Below are 24,763 nucleotides of genomic sequence, written 5' to 3'. Positions count from 1 at the left end.
TGGTTCTTAAATAGTTGGATAATTAAGCTATCTGAGCCATCTCTGATCATTGCCCACAGGTTACATGTTTCTCAGCTCCACACACAGGTGAGCACTGGCTTCCGCCCTCATACAGTGCAGGAGATGGTCAGCGGCTCAGTGACCCTATCTCTGAAATGGGAAAAGTGTATACAGCTCTAGGATGATATGAGAATGAGCCCAATGTGAAATTTAACAAAAGGGCCATCTGTACAAACACCAGGAGTTTTTCCTTGCTTGGTGCGTGAGAACCTCCAACGCCTACATGGAGTGACTGAGAATCTCCACGAGTTGCTTCCTGGATTCGGGTCAGATCTGCTGTAGTTTCCATCTTGCCAGCCAAGTGGATGCCTGTGGCTATGTGTATTTCAGCGTACTCACTGGAGTGCATTGGTTTAGCTTCTTTCCCCTGCAGGTTAATTTCTTTTCCTTTGTAATAGCGTTGTAAATATCTCACTGAGGCAGGTTAGAGCCCTGGCAGACAGTGCACTTTGTAGCACCCATTTGACTTTCACCCTGAGCTGTGTTTGTCTGAAGAGTGTGCTTGGTGTCATGATGAAGTGCGTATGGAGGTGTATACATATTTGGTTTCAAGTTCCAGTTTTGTTGACCAGAAACTCTTCATGGCTTTCTCCCGACAGCCTTAGAACACAACCTAGGATCATCATTGAGTATTTGTCTGTCTCTCTTTTTTTTTTTTTTTTTTTTTTTGCGGTACGCGGGCCTCTCACTGTCATGGCCTCTCCCGTTGTGGAGCACAGGCTCTGGACGCACAGGCTCAGCGGCCATGGCTCACGGGCCCAGCCGCTCCACGGCATGTGGGATCTTCCCGGACCGGGGCACGAACCCGTGTCCCCTGCATCGGCAGGCGGACGCTCAACCACTGCGCCACCAGGGAAGCACCTTGTCTGTCTCTCTCTTACACACACATACATACATATTCATTCATCCTCCCCCTCCCCAAGTTCAGGCAGGGTCATTCTTAAGCCATTCTTCTCAGCAGTGTATACCTGGCCTTCCAGAATGTCCAATCAGGAGGCAACCCACCTGTCCTCAATCACCGATTTTTATTCATAATAGTCTTCAGTGTCAGGAAACCCTTCCTTTACCACCCAGATCCTGCACACTGCATTTGCCCTTTACAAACAGAAAGACTCGCTGCCAGCCTCTGCGGAGGAACCTCACCCGTGCTCACGTCACCCCCAGGGCTCCTCCAGGCTGAATAATCCCATCCATTTAACCATTCTTTAAAAGTCTCATGTTTCAATTATCTGACCATTTTCTCAGCTTCCTTTTGAACCTTTTCTCAATTCTTCTTTCAGTAAAGCGGCACCCCCCAGAACTGATTTTAAGAGCTAAACGGTGCTGAATTTTTAAAATTTTATTTTATTGAAGTATAGTTGATTTACAATGTTGTGTTAATTTCTGCTTTAAGCAAAGTGATTCAGTTATACATATATATATATGTTCTTTTTCATATTCTTTTCCATTATGGGTTACCACAGGATATTGAATAAACTTCCCTGTGCTATAGAGTAGGACCTTGCCATTTATAAACAGTGCTGAATTTTTAAAAAATTAACTTAGAATTCAAAAATTCAGTGTTGGTGGCTCCCACACTGATAGGCATTTAGCATAAAAATAATGAGTTGATCATGTGCCCCATGTGAAAGAACTGTCGGCACACACACACACACACATGATGGGAGGGAGATGTTGGCCTTTACACAGCCCTGGAGAGCAGGAGACACTCCCTAGGACACCATGACCTATGCTTGCTGAGCAGGAGACAGCCAGCAGCCTTGAAGTCTCTCACATACCTGGGAGGACGGGTGTTATTTGAAGGTAAACAGAATTGGACTCAGGCAAAATTGTCGAGTGGATGAAAGACTTCAGCATTGGGCATTTTTTATTCTCTTTCCTCGCCACCCCCTACCTGCCCTCCTGTCCCCACATTGATGAATGTGCAGGCCAGTGCTGTGTACTTAGAAGAAGTAGTTACTGAGGTAAAGCACGCTGCTGCCAAAGAGAGAAGCTCAGTGGGAATTGCCTCCCTCCTTCCTTCATCTCGTTTCACACTCTCGCTAGCCCATTCCCATCTGGAACACAGTTCGAGGAAGCTTAGAGACGGTCTTCTCTCTAGCCCATATCCACTTTCATCTGCTTCCAGTTATACCTGAAGAGAGAGTGGTGGAAACAATACAGAATTAGTATAAAATCATTACAGTATCAGTATTTTCAACAGCAACTTACTAATAGAAATGTTACTGTTAATATCTTCACTACTTCAATACCTAGAACTTTATCCATTCTTTTTTTTTTTTTTTTTTTTTTTTTTGTGGTACGCAGGCCTCTCACTGTTGTGGCCTCTCCCGTTGCGGAGCACAGGCTCTGGACGCACAGGCTCAGCAGCCATGGCTCACGGGCCCAGCCGCTCCGTGGCATGTGGGATCTTCCCGGACCGGGGCACGAACCCGTGTCCCCTGCATCGGCAAGTGGACTCTCAACCACTGCGCCACCAGGGAAGCCCCTTTATCCATTCTTCCTTAAAATTCTTATAGATTTTTCTATCAGTCTGTTACACTTTAGCCTGGATGAGTATTAGAATACAACTTACTTTTCTGGGACTATCAGATGTCTATTTCCAATACTGTTTGGGTATAGGAGAACTGCTCTTCTGTATACTTGCCACAGTATTTTTAATGCATGTGTATTATTTGGGTTAAAAGGGTAAGAGTTGCCTAGGAATCAGCCTATGTAAAAAATCGCACTTGTGGAATGAGATCTACCCAGTAGATTATGATTTACCAAAGTACAGCTTAAACCATGTCTGGCAGACTGTCAAGACCTGCTACAGTCTCTTGGTTGGCTGAGGTCACAATCAGAGAAGACAGCCACCACCTTCTTGCCCCAACTCTGCTCTGGACATCCCCCAGAGAACTATTTCTCTGCCCTCTGCCCCAGGGAACTCAGCTCTATAGGGGGGCAAATAGTAGCAGTTTGGTACCAAAAAGTTAAAAATCTCTACCATGAAAAAATATAGTCCAAGTCCACGGAGTCAATATATAGTGCACAGGCTGCATTTGTGTTCCTGCCACACAACTACTACTTACTAACTCTGTGATCTCAGTTTCCTCATCTCAAACAGGGATGATGATAGTATATACAGGCCTATCTTGTTTTATTGTGTTTGGCTTTATTGCACTTCACAGACACCGTGCTTTTTACAAATTGGAGGTTTCTGGCAACCCTGCGTCTAGCAAGTCTAGTGGTGCCGCTTTTCCAACAGTATTTGGCGACTTCACGTCTCTGTGTCAAATCTGGATAATTCTTGCAATATTTCAAACTTTTTATTATTATTATATTTATTACTGTGATCTCTGATCAGTGATCTTCGATGTTACTGTTGTCATCGTTTGGGGGCACCAAGAACTGTGCCCACGTAAGGCGGCAAATGCTATGTGTGTTCTGACTGCTCTACCGACCCCCATTGCCCCCATCTCTCTCCCTCTCCTCAGGCTTCCCTATTCCCTGAGACACAGCAATATTGAAATTAGGCCAGTTAATAACCCCACAGTTGCCTCTAAGTGTTCAAGTGAAAGGACGAGTTTCACGTCTCTCCCTTTAAATCAAAAGCTAGAAATGATTAAGCTTAGCGAGGAAGGCATGTTGTAAGCCAAGATAGGCTGAAAGCTAGGCCTGCTGTGCCAAACAGTTAGCCAAGTTGTGAATGAAAAGGAAAAGTTCTTGAAGGAAAATAAAGTGCTGCTCCAGTGAACCCATGAATGATAAGAAAGCAAAACAGCCTGATTGCTGGTATGGAGAAAGTTTAAGTGGTCTGCATGGATCAAGCCAACCGCAACACTCCCTTAAGCCAAAGCCTAATCCAGAGCAAGGCCCTAACTCTCTTCAATTCTTTGAAGACTGAGAGAGGTGAGGAAGCCGCAGAAGAAAAGTTTGACGCCAATCAAGGTTGGTTCATGAGGTTTAAGAAATCAAGGCATCTCCATGACATAAAAACACAAGGTAAAGCAGCAAGTGCTGATGTGGAAGCTACAGCAAGTTATCCAGAAGATCCAGCTAAGATAATAAATGAAGATGGACATACTAAACAACAGATTTTCAATGTAGACCAAAAAGCCTTCTGTTGAAAGAAGATGCTATGTAGGACTTTCATAGCTAAAGAGGAGAAGTCAAAGCCTGGCTTCAAAGCTTCAAGGACAGGCTGACTGTCTTGTTAGGGGCAGTTGGTGACCAAGTTGAAGCCAATGCTCATTTACCATTCTGAAAATCCTAGGGCCCTTAAGAATTATGCTAAATCTACTCTGCCTGTGCTCTATAAATAGAACAACAAAGCCTGGATGACAGCACATCTGTTTACAACATGGTTTACTGACTATTTTAAGCCCACTGTTGAGACCTACTGCTGAGAAAAAAAGATTCCTTTCAAAATGTTACTGCTCATTGACAATGCACCTGATCACCCAAGAGCTCTGATGAAGATGTACAAGATTCTTCTTGCTTTCATGCCTGCTAATATAATATCTATTCTGCAGCCCATGGATCAAGGAGTCATTTCAACTTTCAAGTGTTATTACTTAAGAAATACGTTTTGTAAGGCAGTAGTTGCCATAGATAGTGATTCTTCTGATGGATCTGGGCAAAGTCTGTTGAAAGCCTGGAAAGGATTCACCATTCTAGATGCCATTAAGAATATTTGTGACTCATGGGAAGAGGTAAAGATATCAACGTTAACAGGAGTTTGGAAGAAGTTGATTTTAACTCTCGTGGATGACTTCGAGAGTTTAAGACTTCAGTGGGGGAAGTAACTGCAGATGTGGTGGAAATAGCATGAGAACTAGAATTAAAAGTGGCCCCTGAAGATGTGACTGAATTGCTGCAATCTCATGATAAAACTTTAACCAGTGAGGAGTTGCTTCTTATGGATGAGCAAAGAAAGGGGTTTCTTGAGATAGAATCTACTCCTGCTGAAGATGCTGTGAAGATTGTTGAAATGACAACAAAGGATTTAAAATATTACCTAAACTTAGCTGATAAACTAGCAACCGGTTTTAAGAGAATCGACTCCAATTTTGTTTTTGTTTTTGTTTGGTTTTTTTTTTTGCGGTACGCGGGCCTCTCACTGTTGTGGCCTCTCCCGTTGTGGAGCACAGGCTCCGGATGTGCAGGCTCAGCGGCCATGGCTCACGGGCCCAGCCGCTCCGCGGCATGTGGGATCTTCCCGGACCGGGGCACGAACCCGTGTCCCCTGCATCGGCAGGCGGACTCTCAACCACTGCGCCACCAGGGAAGCCCTCGACTCCAATTTTGAAAGAAGCTCTACCATGGGTAAAATATTGGATTGGCCAAAAAGTTCGTTCGGGTTTTCCTGTAAACCCCGAACGAACTTTCTGGCCAACCCACTACTATCAAACAGCCTTGCGTGCTACAGAGAAATCGTTCGTGAAAGGAAGAGTCAATCCATACGGATAACTTTGTTGTTGTCTCATTTTAAGAAATTGTCATGGCCACCCCAACCTTCAGCAACTACCACTCTGATCAGTCAGCAGCCACCAGCACTGAGGCAAGACCCTCCACCAGCAAAAAGATTATGAACTGCTGAAGGCTCGGATGATAGTTAGCATATTTTCACAATAAAGGATTTTTAGTTAAGGTATATACATTTTTTTTAGACATAAATCTATTGCACACTTAACAGACTATAGTATAGTGTAAACAACTCTTATATGCAAGTGGGAAACCAAAAGTTTTGTGTGACTCGATGTATTGCAGTATTCACTTTGTTGTGGTGGTCTGGAACTGAACCCACAATATCTCGGGGGGGGTGCCTGTACCTCAGAGTTAGGAAGTGAGGATTGAACTGGGTTAGTCAATGTAAAGTTCTTCTCCCAGGGTCCAAAACAGAGACTGCCTCAACAAATTCTGTCTGCCACTCATCAGCATGGTGTATATATAATATCATACACACACACACATACACACACATATAGATATATCCTTGAACAGTTCTCGTTTTTAAATGACCATGCTTATGAAAGTAAAATTATTTTTATCCTGTTTTTATGGGTTTTTTTCTTTCTCAACTTCTTGCTGACATTACAATCTTATCCAAGTCTCCCGCCCTATATTTCCTTAATGTGTTTCTTTCTGATAACTTCTATAATAGCCTTTTTCTCCTTTACAAATATTCTGTTCCCAGCTTGCGTTTATTAAAGTTCTAAAGAAGAATGTTTATGGGCAGGATGAAATCTTATTTCAACCATGAATACTGAGTCCTCTTCTTGCTTGTCCTTTTAAGTTCTTATCTAACTTATTTAATTTTACTGCCTCTAGTACATTTTCCCTCTTTTTCCAAGTGTGTATTTCTCCTTATGCCAGGTGAAAACCACTCTTATTAGCAGAGACTCTTTCTAAATCAGCATCCCAAGTCAAATAATAACCACTGTGGGCGCCATTTATTAAATACCTACTCTATGATGGCATTTTTATGTGCATTAACTCTAATCATCTTAACACCTCTGTTGAGTAGACTAAATAAGGTATAGATATTATTCTTTACATTTTCATTTAAGAAAACAGTGAAGTTGCAAGTTCAGAGTTACAGCTTAGGTCTGCTTGAGTACAAAGCTCATGTGTTCTTTTCTGTTGCACCAGGCTGCCTCTTGAAGACTTTGGAGTATGCTCATTTCAAAGCTGGGTGTGGAACCTCTTCAGCTCTGGCCACATAGGCCCTTTAGCTTCCTGGAAGGAATTGAGGAGACAAGGCCATAATTGTCCCATCTTCTCTGCCATCGGCCCAAATCTTAGAGTCCCTCTGAACCTGACTGGGGACTTTCTGACAGAGCCATGCCTCTCATGTTGAGGGCGACTAGAAGGTGGAATTAAGAGAGGCTTCTCCATAGCCCCAGGTCTTTGAGCCATGAGCTGTGGCCTTGGCAGGATAGCCCCCTCGCTGGGCATTTTTCAAGAATTCAAGCAGGTCCCTCCCTGGTGAAAGCTATGGAATGTGCTTCTAAGCAGTGATCGCAGTCGAGGCGCCCTGGGCTCAGAAGGAGTCCATCTGCCTGACGCATCTCCTTTTCCTTCCTCAGCCCTCTTCTTTTGGGGATTCCTCTAAAGTCCCCTGACTCTGAAAGTCTCCTGTTTCTCACCTCTTAATGAGGCCAGGAATCTGTCCCTGTGGCTCAGACATCCCCACCCCCTTTCCGGTGCCTCACCTGGGACTTGGATGATACCCATATTGCTTTTTCATTGAGGACCCTGGAGAAACACTAGGGAGAGATGTGAAAGGATCAGTTCTCTTTAAACCACTTTAGCTGCTTACTGTGTCAGTCATCCTGTTGTCAATTGAGCAGAGCAGAAAAGTGGCGGGAAGGGCCCTAATGCTTCAGCCCATGTCCTCCAACACAGACGGCATCTCTCCACACCTGAGTGTTTAAGCCTATATGTTCTCTTGTGTAATTCATTCAAACTTCCTAATACATCGAAAGGGGACATTGGTAATATATTTCCTTCAAAAAGTTGCTGGATAACTTGCGACACCCACCATTCTCTTGTGTGTGTCCCTGGAAGCCAAAAGATTTCAGCCTTGAAGAAGCAAACGTAAATGATACACAGCAGAGCCCATAGATTTTACTCTGTGTGGCAGACCTTTGGGGACAAAGATTCTTATCCTGCTCAAAAATGAAGATTTTGTGTCATGTCACGTTATTGAAATTTTTAGTTGAGATAACATAATCCAGTGCATTAAAGAAGCCCAATATAAGGAAGAATTGCTTTTTGGAAATCAGTGAAAGAATTTCTTTTGTTCATTGCCTATAAGGGTATGTTAGTTAAACCTTGCTGAGATCATGGAAGAGAGCTGGCCTCACTGCATTATGGAATATTGATAATAATGTTAGTCATGTACCGTTACACGGTCTTAGTCTCACTAGCTCAAGTGGGGATTCAGTACGTTGATAAACTGAGGAGACCTGCGCCGACATAAAGTACGTTAGTTCTGCCTAGTAGGTCATGCCTGTGTGCTTTTAGGCCACATCCATTAGGCCGTGTCTGTGTGCTTCTTAGGAAATGGCAAAATAATGTTGGCTATACACTTTCGTGAAAGGTGTCTGCATGACGGAAAAGAGCCAGGAAAGGGTTAAAAATCTGGGGGAGAGGAGCAGCAAATGTCTTAAGCAAGTGCGATTACTTATAATGAGAACAGAAAGAACATACAGAAAATGATAAAGGCTTAAGGTTGTGTTTGTAAAACCCTTAATATATTTTTTATTTGCTTCGGGATAAAAGTCTTCCATTAGGACACAGAGGCCAATTTGAGTCTTTAGGGGCTCAGTCCTTTAGGGAAACTCACTCTCCAGCCTGTGAAGCATTTAAGTAGAAATTAAAGTAGGTCATCCTATTACTAAGAAGAAGCCCCCAAGCAAGACAATAAAACAAATCTCACTTGTTGGAAAAGGTCAAGGCTAAAATGAACAAATCTCATTGGAGGCAGAAAGAATCTATCGCCAATATTCAACCACATAAAATTTACACTAGCCTACACAAATTTGGAGCCGTTCTTGGTCTTCAAATTTTGTCAGTAATCACTATTCCTCCATGAGTCAGATATATAAACATTTTCATGGTTGTTTTACTGCCCAGGGGAGTTTTCACTTACAAACACATTCAGAACAGGATTGCTGGGAACAGTAGCTGAGAAGCATGGTACACACCGACCACCACACCACACCATCCCCACAACCATCAATATCTCTTGCACTAAATGGATGAATGCAGAATGCAAACCAAAAGGTAAAAGGCAAAGAGATAAAAGGAAATAAGAGAAAAAAGGAAAAATGAAAAGGGGGCTGAAATGAAAACTAGAAATGGGCTTGAAGCTGTTGATCCCAAACCTCTACACTGGTTTCCAAGGTGATCCCAGGTGATGTTCTATAATACTTCCTCACTTTTTTCAGGCTACTATCACTCGTGAGGAGGTTGGTGTTTACTTACACTGTAAGTTATGTTTAAGGAAGAGTTGTAATGGGGATTCATCTTTCTTTCAAAATTTTAGGAAGTTCTCCATTAAAGAATTAAGTCTGCAAGCTTATGTGATGGAATGTGGTAGATACAGGTAGAAAATGTCTTAAATGGGAAGTGGATCATCTTGTAGCCTTGGGATTCTAGACAGCTAGGAAAAATACCATCCTAGTAATGAAAATAATACTAGTTCACCTGCCCATCCCTTAAAAGAAACCAGGCAGAGGGCCAAGTGAAGAATCAGACTTGGAATTGTTCCTTCCTACCACTGTTGCTGGCAATTTGGATGTCTTTGACAATGAAGGTTGAGAATGTCTATGTAGGAGGTGACGGTTGTGGCTGAAGGTATTAAAGGGCTGTATGGTTGAGGCCACTATAAATTTTGTAGATTAACTAGAATTTTAATAAGTCCAATAGTCATTGAGAGGTAGACTGTCATTCATCAAATGCATTGAATGGTGGAATATATCCATTTTCAAATTATTTTTGTTCTAACCTGTCTTTAGCTATTTAAGTCAAAAGTGTGGGTAAATGGGTCATTGTGCACATTAGAATTAGACTGAGACTATTGATTCAAGGTTCCTAGTGAATGAATTATCAATATGACCAACTACAAATTTCTTTTAGAATTGCTGCAAATTGGCACATCAGTGCCTTTGAATAGATCACGCATGATGTAGTTATGTTACAGTTATCATTATGGTGAATCCCTGCAGGATGTGTAACGTTATGGCTCTTATATAACTTCAGTGAACCACGTGGCCCTGAGTCACTGAAAACACTTTATCCAGTGATTCCTCAGGTGTGTTAGTTGATACAGCCTCTAGAGCTAAAGTAGATATGTGGTGTTCTGTAGCCACCCGTGCCAAATAGCCCAAGACAAAATGCACAGTCACTTAGACCTGCCTAGCAGACTGACGTGCTATGTGCTGCTTAGGAAAAAGTAGAATAGCAAGGTCTGTCACTCTTTGACAGGTGTCTAGGATGTCAGTTACCGGCCTCCGACTTCACTAAGGATCCTAGGAAAGGGGAAGATCCTAGTTGATGATAACATTCCAGGACAGGGGGAAAGGGAAGATTATATCCGGGCCAAAACTTTTTACATTTCCTTCTGCCCAGGGAAATTTATATGGTGGCATTTTTAGCTCCATGAAATGATCCATCCGTGTTTGGGAATTATAAGACCATATGTGAGCACCTTTGGAGATACCTGGATAACCAAGTATCCAGGCATCTCAAAATGTATAGAATAGATCTGTTCCTGAAAAGTTGACCATTTAGTGACAGTTCATGTATTGCATCTAATTTGCCCTTTGACACCCATGATGCGTTACTCTAGTAAAAACTTCAGCTTCAAGACAAAACAGAATTATAATTTTTGAGTATTTTTTAAACAAATTTGGGAACATATTTTAAAGGAAAAAACTCACAGTGATTATTTGACTCAGTCAAATAGCAAAAACAGAAAATAGTTAGGTCTGTCATTTTTGCTGCCTCATAGGTGGGTCAGAAAGGCGTGAGATGGTAAGCCCAGTCGTTTCCATGGTTTAGATACATCCTTCACCTTCTTCAAATCACTGTAACATGTCTGATTTTACATTCAAGCTAGGCACTTTAGGTTTTATCTTTGCATTTCCATTAGCTATACTTCTCTATAGACAACTTCAGTCCCATGATGCCTATTAAATCTCACTTAGATTTGGGGTAAAGCATCTTTTGATCCTGGAAATTCAAGTAATAAAATAATGAGTAACTCTTCAGTGGTGGCACTGAATTCTCTTCCAGTCACGATAGTCATCAAAGGAGATCAGGAGCAGGAAGAAAACTCCAATCTCATTTTTCATATTAAAAAATTTCACTTTAGAAAGTCAGTGGAAAATATCAGAATTTAATTTTCTTCTTTACTAATGTCTTTATCCCACAAAATTACAGACACCAGAAACTTCATAGCCTAGCCCAGTCCTTTCGTTCTGTTCCTGAATTGAACCACAGCAGAAGCCAAGATATATAGCCAAGTACCATTGCTTTCAATGGTATAAATTTGGACTGTCATTTAATATACACCTAGCAAATTTGGTGCTAGCAAATTTCACACTCAATTGCTCTACTTTGAAGGGTATCATCTAGAGATTCTCTGAAGAAGATTTCTTATGACATTAGTTGTTATGCTTTGGAGATATGCAAATATGTTAGAAAACAACAAAAATCCACAATCCCTTTTGCTTCACCTGTGTTCAATAGGCATGTGGGGATAAAAGCAGAAGCATTTCTTTAGACCCCTGAATAGGATGAGACCTCTGTGGACAAGCACGTATGCCGTTCTTTCTTACCTAGACTCAGTGGCCAACTGTGAAATGAAAATAGAAGGTTGGCAGAGCAATCGAGAGCCGTAGCAGGTGGTAAACCAAGCTGTTTATCTCAAGATCATTCAGGACCTGGTTTCTAATTCCATCAGAGTAATTGATTTTCACATAAATATGCATCTTTGCTTTGTATGGAGCTAAGACAATGAAGCAATGTAGCCTTTAAGCATTTGAAATGTACAGAAAACCAATATAAAGATATCAATATTGTAAATATAAGATACAGAATAGGTGCAATTACTTGAAAACGATTTCAAAAACAATCCTAATAAGTATTGTCGATTTCTGGGACTGAATGCTGCTATTAGCAGTCCATCATATTTATAGCTTAATGGGGGTCTAGTAAAAATTAATTATTAATTACATGAATGATACATAAAATAAAGAGCAGAGAATCTAGTTACAATGATTTCCTGAAATTAACACTGAAGGTTTTCATGGCCCAAGCATTTTCATCCCCACCAGAATTTCCAAACTACTGTCTTAGTCCAGGCTACCATAACAGAATACCATAGACTTGGTGGCCTAAACAACAGAAATTTATTTTCTCATAGCCTGGAGTCTAAAGGCCCAAGATCAAGGTGCCAGCACAGTTGGATTCTGGTGAGGACTCTACTCCTGGCTTGCTGATGGCCGCCTTCTGGCTGTGTGCTCTCATGGCCTTTTCTGGGTGCTTGCCTGTGGAGAGATTGCTCTCTCTTTCTCTTCTTATAAGGCCACCAGTCCTATCAGATTAGGACGCATATGACCTCATTTAACCTTAATTACCTCTTAAAAACCTGGTCCCCAAATATAGTCACATTGGGGTTTAGGGCTTCAACATATAAATTTGCAGGGGCGGGGGGGGGGCGGGGGGGGAATCATAATTCAGTTAGTTCATGGCAACTATATTTGTAACAATTAAGTTTTTTTCAGTACAAATGTTTTTAATACCCTTTCCCTAGAGATATCAGTAAGTGTTTCCTGAAATGAAACTCATATGTGAATGCACCAGTTTAATATCTAAGGTCTCTAAATGGTCCTTTAATATGCTAAATTCATTACAGCGTTCTCTAATCATTGTTACTACCTCTGACACAAACTCCTTACCTAAAGAACTACATGTACAAAGATTTTATCATTTTCTTTTAAATATCCTGTTCTTTAAAGTTACCCACTGCCCAGTAAACAGTCCGGTTCATGTCATAATCAGCCGTAACAGAAACAGCAATATGGGTCTATCTTGTATCATTGAGGATGTACTTTTAGGCAAACATGACTATAAAATAAATTTCTACAAAATCAATCTTATTTTCACATGAACTTCTATATAAAATAGTGTAGAAAGGAAAAAACTCTGAGTCTAAATGAAAAACTTTGGGACAGGAAATGGGGTTAGTGCGCTGGCCAGCTCCGTGGCCTGCTGGTGTGTGTTCTCAAGTCTTGTCCTGGCAGTCGCCCGTTGGGAGGTGTGGTTCTCCTAGCAGTTATGTATTAACTGGGGTCCCTTCTCTATTCTAGGCATTAGCCTCTTCCTCTAAGGCATGAGAATTTCCTTGAGGGCTGTAGTCTCTTGGCTGGACATTTACAAATTCCAGGAAGATAAATATGTGAGGTGATGGATGTGTTAATTAACCAGACGGGAGGAATGTATATGTATATCCAATCATCGCAATATATACTTTAAATATTTTACAATTTCATGTGTCAATTATATCTCAATAAAGCTTAAAAGGTACAAATTCCATTAATCCATGCCTTTTCCAACCCGAAGACAGCATATGAGAGGTATGGAGCTTGGTAATATCAGACAAGAGTACCCACCAGGTATGGAGGGTGGGTGTCCTAAGCTGCCTTTGCCTTGCTGCTTTTTGTTTTATAAAGTTAATTTCCAACTTTACTCGTTTTCTTAGTCTTGGATCCCACAGATGAATTTTCTTCAAGAACATAACTCATGAGTTGGTCTTCGTTCAGCTAGTACAGGCCTGGTGCATAGGAAGGCCTGGTGCAACAGGTGTTTTCTGAATGCATCACACTGCAAAAAGAGGAGTGTGAGACTCACTTATGTGGAAAGAAATGCTGGAGGAAGCATAGATTCCTAGTAGCTGTGATGGGGTGTGAAACAACTGAAGTCCCCAGCTGGTAGTCCCAGTAGCAGGAGGAAAAGGAAGTTCCTTCTTTCTTACATCTACCACGTATTGATGTGTGACATTGGGCGATGTATTTAATTTCTCTGAGCCTCAGTTTCCTTATCTGTAACGTAGGATTAAATAATACCCAGCTCACATTTGGGCTAAATAATTTCCCTAACAAATATTAGTTTCCTTCCCTTCCCTCTCCTCTTTGGTGAATATTTGAGTGAACTGAGCATGGTTTAAGACATCATATAATATAATATGCTATGATCATATATATTATATATGATATATCATAGTATATTTGATATATATTATATGTATATCTATATATGTGTGTATGTATTATGACCATTCCCTATTTTACAGTCATCTGTTATCCACAGGATGCCAACAGTTATTAGTATCTGTTCTTTTGTGTGTGTTGTTTTGTATAACTCAGACAATTTGAAAGACACCTGAAGCCAAGCTCCACGTGTAGCCAGAGCAAAGCAGTACCATTTTTAGGCCTTTCGGGACCAATACGACATAGCGCTTCTATTACTCCTGCCGACCTGGGAATTCCGCCTTTAACTTGAAAGAGAATTCTGAATTCAAAGAGAAGGATGCACAATAAGGAATTCGCTCCTGCATTCTGAAAAGCCTATGTTTCAATAAATTAATATACCACATACACAAAAAGGAGACATTTTAACGTTGCAGTGGATATTTGTGCCTTAGGATAGCTAGTGGGGATCCTCTTCTTGAGTCAGAAGGAGCACATGGTCAGTTCTGCCTCAGGTGGAGTCCCAGTCCCCTGGGACAAGCCACAGATAATGTGGGGTCTGCGTGTTGCCCCCTGTGGCTCAGAGACAAAGACACGTGTGGTTCTACCAAATGCCGCACCCTGTCTTTATACCAGAGCCTGTTGTCCATTTGGATGGATGTTCAAATCAAGAAATCCACCTTCCTCAAGGCTGGATGTACGGCTTGAACTAGCATCCCAGAGAAAAAAGGTCAGCACTTTGATACACAGCTTCCACGAAATGGAATTTTAATGAGCAGAAGCAAAACCTGATCTCCTTGCTCAGAAAGCAGATGTCTTTGTTCTTTTCATGTTGTAACATTTCACTAGCTCAACATCTCCCCTTTTATTCTGGTACCTCTCCTCTAAGAACTGAAGAGAGGCCATCTGTGTCTCTCTGCACTGTTTTCTCACTTAAGATGTTTGGAGTTATGTGTTTTAGGAAACTCTTAGGAAAGGTGTCTTGCAGTGTCAAGGTTTGTTGTTCTGGAATTCTTTTTTAAAGGGAAAAATAGTCAGATTTGACCGAATTAATCCAATTTAGCATTGTGATTGGGGAACATGTAGCTTTGGGTATGTGATAGTCATATGAACCTGTTCTATCATCCTTCATGTTATTGACTCATTGCCAGTGAGGGGACTAAAGAAAAGGCACAGGAGCCAGAAAGCTCTGAGAGATTTCTGAGAGTTAAATAAAAGCCCAACCATTGATGTGTGCTTTTCTCCACTTTGAGAAAATATACTTGACTTAGATGCTTTCTAAGAATAAGGCTTTTGTTTCTACACAGTGCTTGATGGTTAAAACTCAGATTGCAAAGGCAAAATTTGGGAAACTTTTTCTTCCCCATAAACAGATACACGTGGGCACTTCTGGGCGTCATCCCAGGCTCTCCTCGAGGTTGCCGGGAGTCCACATGTGTGTGCGTGAGCAGTACAGCATCACCTCCTGAGTGCAATCAGAGGGCAACATGGCATTTTAATGAGCTCGATCAAAGTGTTATTGTATCGCAAGGCCAAAAAATGTAAGAAACGCTTTTTCGTAACTCTTTTATCTGCTGCCAAAACAGAGCGGAAAGATAAGTATTGGAGCCCCATCCTCACTTTCCAGACCGTGCTTCTTTTGAGCTTGGCTTCTTCACTCTTTCATGACGGTGGAGATACGTGGTTCAAGGGCAGGCTCACATATTCATGATGCTCACCCATTGCTCAGGTTGCAGAAAGGATTTCCTCACACAGCCTCTCCTTGTTAACAGCAAAGCCACTGTAGCAGTTATAGAATGCCCGTATCTAATGGCTGGCAAGCATTGTGCTCAAATTCACGTTCTGCTCTTGTCCTAACAGAATTATGTCATGACAATGAAAAACGCTGGGTTTGGAGGGAACGTTGAGTGTGTCAGACTCTGTACTTTATCACGGGTGGGTATTTTCTCCACAACCTAAGCCTGAAGTAGAAGAACATCGCAGATGCATAGTGCATAGGACACGGAGCACACACTTGCATTTAAATCACGTATATCTTACTTTTTTACTGATGTAATTGTGAAATATGTTCTTTTTGCATTCATAATTAGGGGGTGGAACAGATGGTGAAGGCTTAGTTTAAAATAATCTGTCATTAAAATAACCTAGCCTATTGGTAATTCTTCACTCTAACTGGAGTTAGGTCATAGGAAAAGAGTTTGGGGTGATTTCTTTTTTCCTCTTCTACACTGGAATGTAGAAAAAACCCACTAATTTCAGAGTAGTCCTACACGTGAGAATTGTCTCTATAAGGGCACGATAGTAAGATTTCACTCTGAAATTTGGCTGCAGTGAAATATGCAGGGAAAAAAAAGAAAGCAGAGATAAAACAACTTTGACGACTATAAATCCATTTAGCACAATGCATTAAACATTAGTATACCTTCAATCATGAAGCTATAGTTAGTTTCGTACCCTGGAAAGAAATAGCCTCATTATTTGACAAATACTGTTAGAGGCACTCAGCTTTTGGGGTTAAGAAACTGCGCCTTACAGTTTATGTGTTACACTGATGTCAGGGGATATAAATTATAATTACAGGCGTTATTATTCAGAGATGTTATAGCTCCTGACTTCTGTATCCAAGCCTTATTGCTGCACACATACCTCGTAGACTTACTGGGTTGTGACAAAGAAAATCTCCCAACAGCCCTGTCGAGATGGCTAAGAACTGGTTTTAGTAATAAGAACGCTGTCTTGATGAATCAGACACTCGCATGCCTTGAAAATGTCTGTTTTACTGTTTCTTCTAAGATTTTTTTCTCCATCTGCTTTGAGGAAAGCAGATAGATTTCAGCGTGGCTTTATAATAAATCTTCTCAAGGAGGGACTAGCATTAACATTTGTGTAGATTCTTTTTCATCTTAATCCAACCTTAGTTAATAATCAGAAAATTCTACATACTGAGTAAGAAGATGTAATTAACCCTTTGACCCCAGAATCTTAATTGGCGCCTGTTGAAAACAGTGGGCAGTTTAAAAAAAAAAAAAATTAAAAGGTAGCCTGCAGTGATTGAAACAGCTCAGTATATAGCAGTTTCTTGACCCCAAATTTTTTAAATTTCCACCAAACTTTAAGATTAATCGTATTTGGTTCCCAAGACTAACTAATTGAATGTTTCCTTCCTCCTCCCACCTTTTAAAATTAAGACACCCACATTAAACCAATATTGATGCTACTCTTAAAAATTTTCTAAGCAGCAAAATACAGCTAACTATAGACAGGGATGACCCTGAATCAGAAGGTAATGGCTACGCGAAGAGCGACCTTGCCAACCTGCTGGAGACCTGGTTTCATATTCATTCTTTATCTGAAATGTAATTATAACCGAGTTATTGATCTTCATCTCATACTACAGATATAATTGACTGAAATGATAAGCATAAAAGTGAACAGTATGGTTAACTAACTTGTTTTGTTTATCTTTGCAATGACAAACAACTAACCTGACTAGTTGTTTCTTCCCCCCACCAGACTGGCTATTTTTAATTGAATTGACTGGATGTTTTGAGTCATGTAGACAGAGCCTCATTTTAATCTCACCAGGAAATTGGAGCATGTGTCGAAGCTTCTGTTTTTGCCAAAGAAAACTGGCCAGTTCTTAGATTGCCACTGCTTAATAGTATCAGATGTTTAGCCTCCAGATATTCCTCTTCCCTGCTATGGTGCCCAAACTTCCTCTAGTATTTTAGTAAATACATGAGATATGAACCTACTTTCAAAAAAAAATCATAATCCCTTTCAGTGAGAAAGTAAAGGATGTGTTTCAGTGGCAAATGAATAGCACTGGGTATTTTGGAAGACTATGAAAGGATCCAGTCTAACTCTGATCTTCCAAATGTCAGGAGCTATCCCAGACTATGTTAGACATCCGTGGCATCAGAATCTGCAACTAATCTGATAGCTCCATAAAGAGAACTCTTGGAGGAAATAATTAGCATTTCTCGTACTCAATTCTAGCACGTGTGATGTGAGGGAAGGAGCTTTGGGCTTGGAGGTAGAATTGGATTTACTAAGTCTTAGTTGAACAATTGTTAAGTGTTGACTAAAGATAAATAAGACATTGCCTCGCTGTGGAGAAATTCAGTCTCCTTGGGAGTTGAATAAGCCGACCAGGATGATACAATGTCATCAGTGCTTTAATAATACTATGGGAGGTGGCATATTTAATCCTGGCTCTGCCACTGGCTGGCTGTATGGTCTTACCCAGCCGCTTAGCCTCTCTGTGCTGACATTTCCTCACTTGAAAAATGGGAGTTTAGACTACAGGGGGTCATCTCTGTGCCATCTCCATTAATCCTTTCTTCTGCTCTCATTTAGCTTTCTGATTGCCACTTGTCCTCATAGAAGTTCCCTTGTGATCTCTCTCTGTGTGTCCCTCTAATCTGATAGTGGCATTTTAGGGTTTGAGAAGATGGCTTACACAGCTCTCTGTGATTATATACCAGACCATGACTCTTAGGTTGAATGGAAAACCTAACCAAGCCCTTCTCTCCCTGGGGAAGGTCAAAAGAGGGAGTCTTAATCCTCATGAGTCATTCTTAGGAGATGTCTTGCTTGAGGTGAAGACATGTTGAAATGAGATGCTTCCCAAACTTCTGCAAAAGAAACTTCTATCCTTTTGCACTTTTGGTTCCAAGTAAGCTTCCATTGCACCACACCTGAAGCTTGAAAGTTTGGCTCTCACAAGGCTCCAGAGGGTTTGACAGTTTTGTCAAAGATAAGGAATGCAGTTCTCTTAGACAGTGTTTTGTTCCCTGTCCTCTAGATGCTTCCAGGGAGATATTACAGAGCAAAGGGAACCAGGTGACCTCTTGTGGAAGTGACTTATGAACTCTCTTGTCATCCCATTTCTCATTTGTCTCCTGATGGTAGGATTCTATCATTGGAACAAATCATTCAAAAACAAGGGATGGTTTTTAAGAAGTTATAGGCTGCCTCTTAATACAAATATTTTAACTTCAGAAATGCTATCCGATTTATCTTTTCATTAATGTACTCGTATCAAGTAGAGGATCTTTATTTTTAGTGGAAGGCAAGGCAGTATAGTGAATGAGTCTGACTGTCTCATTCATGAGTTTGAATCGTAACTTCATCACTTGCTAGGGTCAGGCATATTGCCTAACTTCGCTAAGCCTCAATTTCCTTGTATGTAAAATGTGGATAATAATATAATTACCTCAAATGGTGCTTGTGAAAATTAAAAGAGACAATACATGCAAACTGCTTAGTACATAATAAATGTAAGCTAATTAATAAATGTAAGCTCTTACTGTTGTACTGTCTTGACCAAAACCTTGTCTATCGTGTAATTTGCTTTTATGTGGAGGAATACAATGTGACTTTTGAATTGTTTTCAGAAGCCACTAAATCAGAGGAGGTGGTTGGGTGCTACCCATAGTTTCTGACCGGTGGGGCTGTGAAAATAGATCAGGAAGCATGGAATCCAAATTTCATGCACACGCACACAAACACATATTCCCATAGCGATACATACATATATGTAAATACATGTATTTAATATATACATATATATTAAATACATATATATGTATGTTATGCATATATAACTCTGAAAAAGTTCAGTATTTTAAGAGGCTGAAATTATTCCTGAGATTTGAGGCAGTGTATTTTTCTACCTGCATTTTACATGCTTCTTCCACCTTTCTATATTTAAAAATTATGACATTAGTTTAATGTTGCCCCATACCTTGTTCCCAGTGAGGATTCCCTGTATTTCCAGATTCCTTTGTAAATACCACTAATCTTTAAAACTTCTTTTTTGGGGCAAGCAATACTTGTGCAACCTACCTGGTTAAAAATAAATGAATAAAGCAAAACACAAGACAGGAGGATGATGGAACATATAAAATGCACTTGGATTGCAAGAATTTGAAAACAAATCTCTTCTCAATTTAAGTGGTATCTTGCAGTTGGAGTCCATGATGATTTGCACCATTCATCAAACTGAAAATGAAGCCCTCCCTTTGAAAAGTGGACTAAGGTTTCAGGAGTTACAGATGATGTGCAGCATCCTTCGTCCTCCTCCCCCACCCCCTCTTCTTCTTTTCTTTCCACTTCAGGAGTTGTAGTAGAAACTAGATCTATCAAATAAAACTTTAATACAGAGTTTTGCAAAACAAGGATTACAGTTTGTAAGGCTTCAGCCTGTAAACATTCACCCATAATATATTGACTTGCCCTATTTGTTCTAACACAATAGGCACTGGGAGTGAGGAGAGAATAATCCTCTGTTAATTAGCAAATTATTGATGTCCATAGGAGCTCAAGTGGCGATTTTACTTACTCTTCATATAAGAACTCTTTGTTTTCTCTTATTCCATGACAATTTTCATTCCTGTTCAGCTATTTAATAATCATGCTGATTTAATCTCAGTCACTACTGAATCCAAAAAGATGAAGTCAACATCTCATAAAATCAACATGACTTGATTTTATGTATAAATGTAATGCATCTTGATCAAAACGACAGAGACATAAGGAAGTTCCTGGAATAAGGGAGAGCTTGTGGTCTTAATTCAGACCTTTCATTTGTTCGTGTATAATGCAGTAAAGGTCTTAGGATTGTGTTAAACATGAAGGAAAAAGTGGTCTTAAATTTGGTTATGTGTTGCTTTGCATCAGATGCCTTATTAACTAAATCCCCACGATGTATACTTATTAACCTATTTATATATTTATTTTTTTCTGCAGTCCCTGGATGGCTTTGTATTTGCACTAAATCAAGAAGGAAAATTTTTGTACATTTCTGAAACAGTCTCCATCTACCTAGGCCTCTCGCAAGTAAGTAAGACAATTTGATTCTTGACAGCAGCTGTGAAGGCTCCTTCAGCCTCATGTCTTTCCGTCTTCAGCAGATACTCTCTTTAGCGTGAATTACCCAATTTATTTTTTAAATGGCTCTACCTGACTCTGATCACGAAGTCAATGAGAAAATTGTATGTCAGTTCGGAACGTTCAGAATCAACCTGCGCTCAAAACTTTAGTCCCCCTCCCCACCCCCCAAGGATCATTATGAATTTATTGAGAACAAATGAAGTTTCTTCCCTTGGTTGTTTTGAACTTTGAAACCTCTGTGCCCGGTAGGAGAGGGACACACTAATAGTGCTTCCCTTGTGTCCTATTACTGGATGTTTATGGAGGACCCTGCATTGTCCTGGGAGCTGACACAATGACAGGGAGTCATTTGGAGTCAAGAAATGCTGAAAGAGACCATTAAAATGTGTTGCAGGGAGGGTTCCTGCAAGGACGTATTTTGCTGCCTTTGCAAATATTTCCTAATGCGGAAAGACAATTTCATAAAGTAGGATAGTCTTTCATTATTTGCGGTTTAATTACCCACATGTGTCTGTCAGAGGTGAAAAGAAAAGAAGATGGAGGCAGATGGGGCAAGGGAAAAAATCCTAGATGTCAGTTCCTGAGATTCCCCTGGAACACAAAAATTTGACTTTCGTTGGATTCCCAGACACAGGCTGCAGCTACAGAATGCCAAAATACCCTGAAGAAAAGTTTGCAGTTCCACTAATTATCCAGATGTTTTCTCCATAAAAAGGCTAAACATCTGGGTATCTGTGCCCACACAGGTGATTGGCTGAGCTCGACCCTTTTCATCTGGTGGTTTGGCACAAGAAAAACACAGCCTCGGTGGGAGGGATTTTGTATGTATGTGATGATCTGCCAAGCTGGATAATCTACTTCTCATTCAGTTTCCCCTTTGAGCTAAAGATGGAGATAAGATTTGTCTCTCTCCTCTTAGGCAGGACGCACCCTAAACTCACGGCTTCTGAGAGTTGGCACTGCTCTAAGGAGGCAGCCAGCATGGTTGGAACGTTTTGGCCGTTAGTGAGTTTGCTGGGTAATAGCTAAATCAAGAAAGACATTGGGAAATAATAGAGAGACATATCTGGCATTTGAGGAGGGTTGGGGGAGGAGGAGAAACACTGCCAAATTTAATTATTTGCTTTTGAGAATCCAAGCAGGGGGCCATTAACTCTTCCTTTAAGGACATGCAAGCTATTGGCTGTGGTGTATCTAGCAATTCTATTTTATGTAAACTTGAGCAAACCAAATGATAGAAGCTGGGCTACCGTCAACTCGATATTAGTATTCTTGCGTCTTGTTGAAATCTCTGGTTTTCTAATGGCTTTTGATAGACTGTAAGCCTTGTCTTAATCTGTTTGGGACCTAGAATTGAGAATCTCCAGTGTTGAAATTGGTGCGCCACCATATTAATACTGTACAGAACTGGAAACCCCACTGTTTGTTGTTCCGCAATGCCCGTATTCATCTGTTTTGTGCAGACTATCCAACAAAGTTTAATAAGCCAGTGAAGAAGAAGGATGAATAATTAGTTTAAGCAGGTAAATGCTAATTAGGGAACTCCCGAAAAGCATCCATTATATACTCGCTCAAAACACATTTTACAGCCCTGGTTAGTGCTGTAATGCAAATTCTGTCAAGGCAACTGCATTTTCTGTAATTGAGATGTGTACGTTTGCTTTGCATAACAGATGGCTCTGTATGCTTAGAGTGATAGCTAGGAAAATAATAATTGCATTATTCTGGCCAAAAGAATATTAGCTCTTGGGTCTTGGCCATTTCAGTCAGTCCTCCTGCCAGCACAGCATATGCACATATATGGATTGGATTTTCAAGGAAATTGATGCATCTGGAATAGTGTGGCCATCTGAAATATCATCTGTTCAAGAAAAATTTGGCTTTAACCCTGTGCTGGTTTCTCCTTAAAAAGCAATAGATTCCATTGCTTCTCTACTGTGGCGTCAAGTCAGTCTTTTCCTAAAATCTGAGGCAAATCATTGAGGTTTCCATAGAATAAAGCAGCTGTGCAGACATGGTAGAGTAGCTGGCAACTTCCGTGCAGTCCTTCCCCACCTTTGCATGGGATGGGTTGTAAAGTGCATATCAATAGTCAGCGTCTTGACTCGCCCAGGGGTAGACGCTGGCCACAATGGGCTGTTGCCCTCTGTGGAGGTTGTGTCCAGTGTCGCCCAAAGGGTCCAATGCGCAGGTAGAGGCCGCGTGGTACGGGACAGAAGTCTTCATCTGAAGGCGTTATGCAACTGAAATGATGAAGGGTAAATCACTACAAAGTGATTTTTGCATACACCAATGAGTGTATTTGGAGTTCTAAACAAATTTAGAAATAGTTCTGGGTTAACATGGAAATAATTTGATAGGGCATGGTGTGTTTTGAAATGCCTAAAGAATGGGGGGAAAATCTATGCTAAAACTTTGGGAAAGGTTTTCCAACCCAATTAATGTTCTAAGTTCTAAAAAGGTAGTTGGGGGTCCTGAGACATAACTCTTCGCAAGTTTCTTCAGTGCCCTCTTTCAATTATGGGGTATGGGCTGCTCACTGGTGACATACAGTGTAAATGTACTCAAAGTTATTCAATTAAGTACCTCCTTAATCTTTCACACACACACACACATCCTTAATTAAGTGCAAACCAAACACTCTGCTTTTGTCCTACAACTTTGACTCAGTGGTTCTTCCATCAAATTCTAGACAGTGATAAGCAATCTATATAGTTATTGTCCCTTCTTACCTTTTTAAACAGTGCGATTAAATCAAGAAAATGTGCAATTGTGTCATCGTATCCAGTGAAATTGTTGAAGAATACTGCGAACGTGTCATTTTGTTAGAGCATAGCCGCGTCTGCATTTGTAACTCTCAAGATGTATCTTTCTCAGTTTTATTTTCTTTCAACATGTAAATAAATATGGTGGCTTTGAAACGGCTTATGTTCTCAAGAAAGAATTAGGAGTCTTTTTTGGCTCATGAGAAACCTCAGTAGAGAAGCTTCTACCCAGCTCAGTTGTGTAGCATGAATACAGAGACAGCCAGAGCAGGTTTGTACTGGGTGGAACTCCGGGTGTCTAGGATGCGTGCTTGCCACTTATTTTCTCTAAGATATTTTCATATTGTCGTGATGATAGGAATGAAGAGTTCTATGATGATACATCTTCAGCAGCCCTTTGACTTTGCCAGGCATAATCATTTAACACCCAAGATATGGTTTTAGGTTGTAGAAAAATGCACTGTTGACTTGCATCCCTGGGTGCAAATGACTCCTAGGTACTCATTATGAGACCTTATCTTAAAGGAAGAAACCCAAATAGCATTGCTGAGTTTGCTTTGCATGGAGATTAAATGACTTCTTATATCTGGTGATGGTGTCCAGAGCTGCTAAAGACAACTCTGCTCTTTACTTAAAATGGAACAGGCAAAAGTAAACATGAACAAAGAAACCAGAGTGGTTTCCCTAATACTGAAAATGCAGCATGATGGGTAGCCAGCTTTTATGAAACCTCTTCCAATGTGTTAAGGGGCTCAATCGCCAAAGAATCCAAAAGAGACTTTATATGGTAAATAAAAAGCATTTCTACTTCCATAGAGGATTTAAAGCTTACAGAAATATTTATTTGTTGGTTTATAGCCTCCTCTTTCCAAAAAGGAAATAGCTTACACAAACATATACAATAAAAAGTAATGGCAAAATAGAACTAGGGTCTAAGGGAAAAAAAGATAAAAGTAGGTAATCTGTTACCTCATAGTAGGAGAACACAATAAAGGCTTATAAGAAGGGATATAAATGGTCTGATAAAGTGTCAAAATTCCCTATGAGCTTCCTGGCAACCAAAGCAAAAAGAGAAACATAGCCAACCATCAAAAATAAGGAATGTATGGCTGAATCGCTTTGCTGTGTACCTGAAACTATCACAACATTGTTAATCAGCTATACTCCAATATAAAATAAAAAGTTAAAAAAAAAAATAACAGTTGCACAATGTTCAGAATGCCTGGGCTTCTCTCAGTGATGGCCAGTGTTTTAACAACCAACTTCCCAGTATTCCAGTAACAGTCAATTATGTTCTAA

At 40.5% G+C, this 24,763-nt stretch overlaps 1 protein-coding gene across 18 annotated transcripts in view; it reads left to right on the top strand.

Moving 5' to 3' along the window:
* NPAS3 (neuronal PAS domain protein 3) overlaps positions 1-24,763 on the top strand; it is an 863,203-nt gene that overhangs the window by 595,625 nt on the left and 242,815 nt on the right. For all 18 annotated transcript variants that reach the window (XM_079914468.1, XM_079914469.1, XM_079914467.1 and 15 more), the window contains one exon: positions 20,556-20,645. In XM_079914468.1, the coding sequence (XP_079770594.1) occupies positions 20,556-20,645 (90 nt within the window). The remainder of the gene's footprint in view (positions 1-20,555; positions 20,646-24,763) is intronic.

The sequence above is a fragment of the Stenella coeruleoalba genome (genome assembly GCF_951394435.1).
Source record: "Stenella coeruleoalba genome assembly, chromosome: 2".
Lineage (NCBI taxonomy): Eukaryota > Metazoa > Chordata > Mammalia > Artiodactyla > Delphinidae > Stenella > Stenella coeruleoalba.
This window is presented reverse-complemented; position numbering and strand designations above follow the sequence as displayed.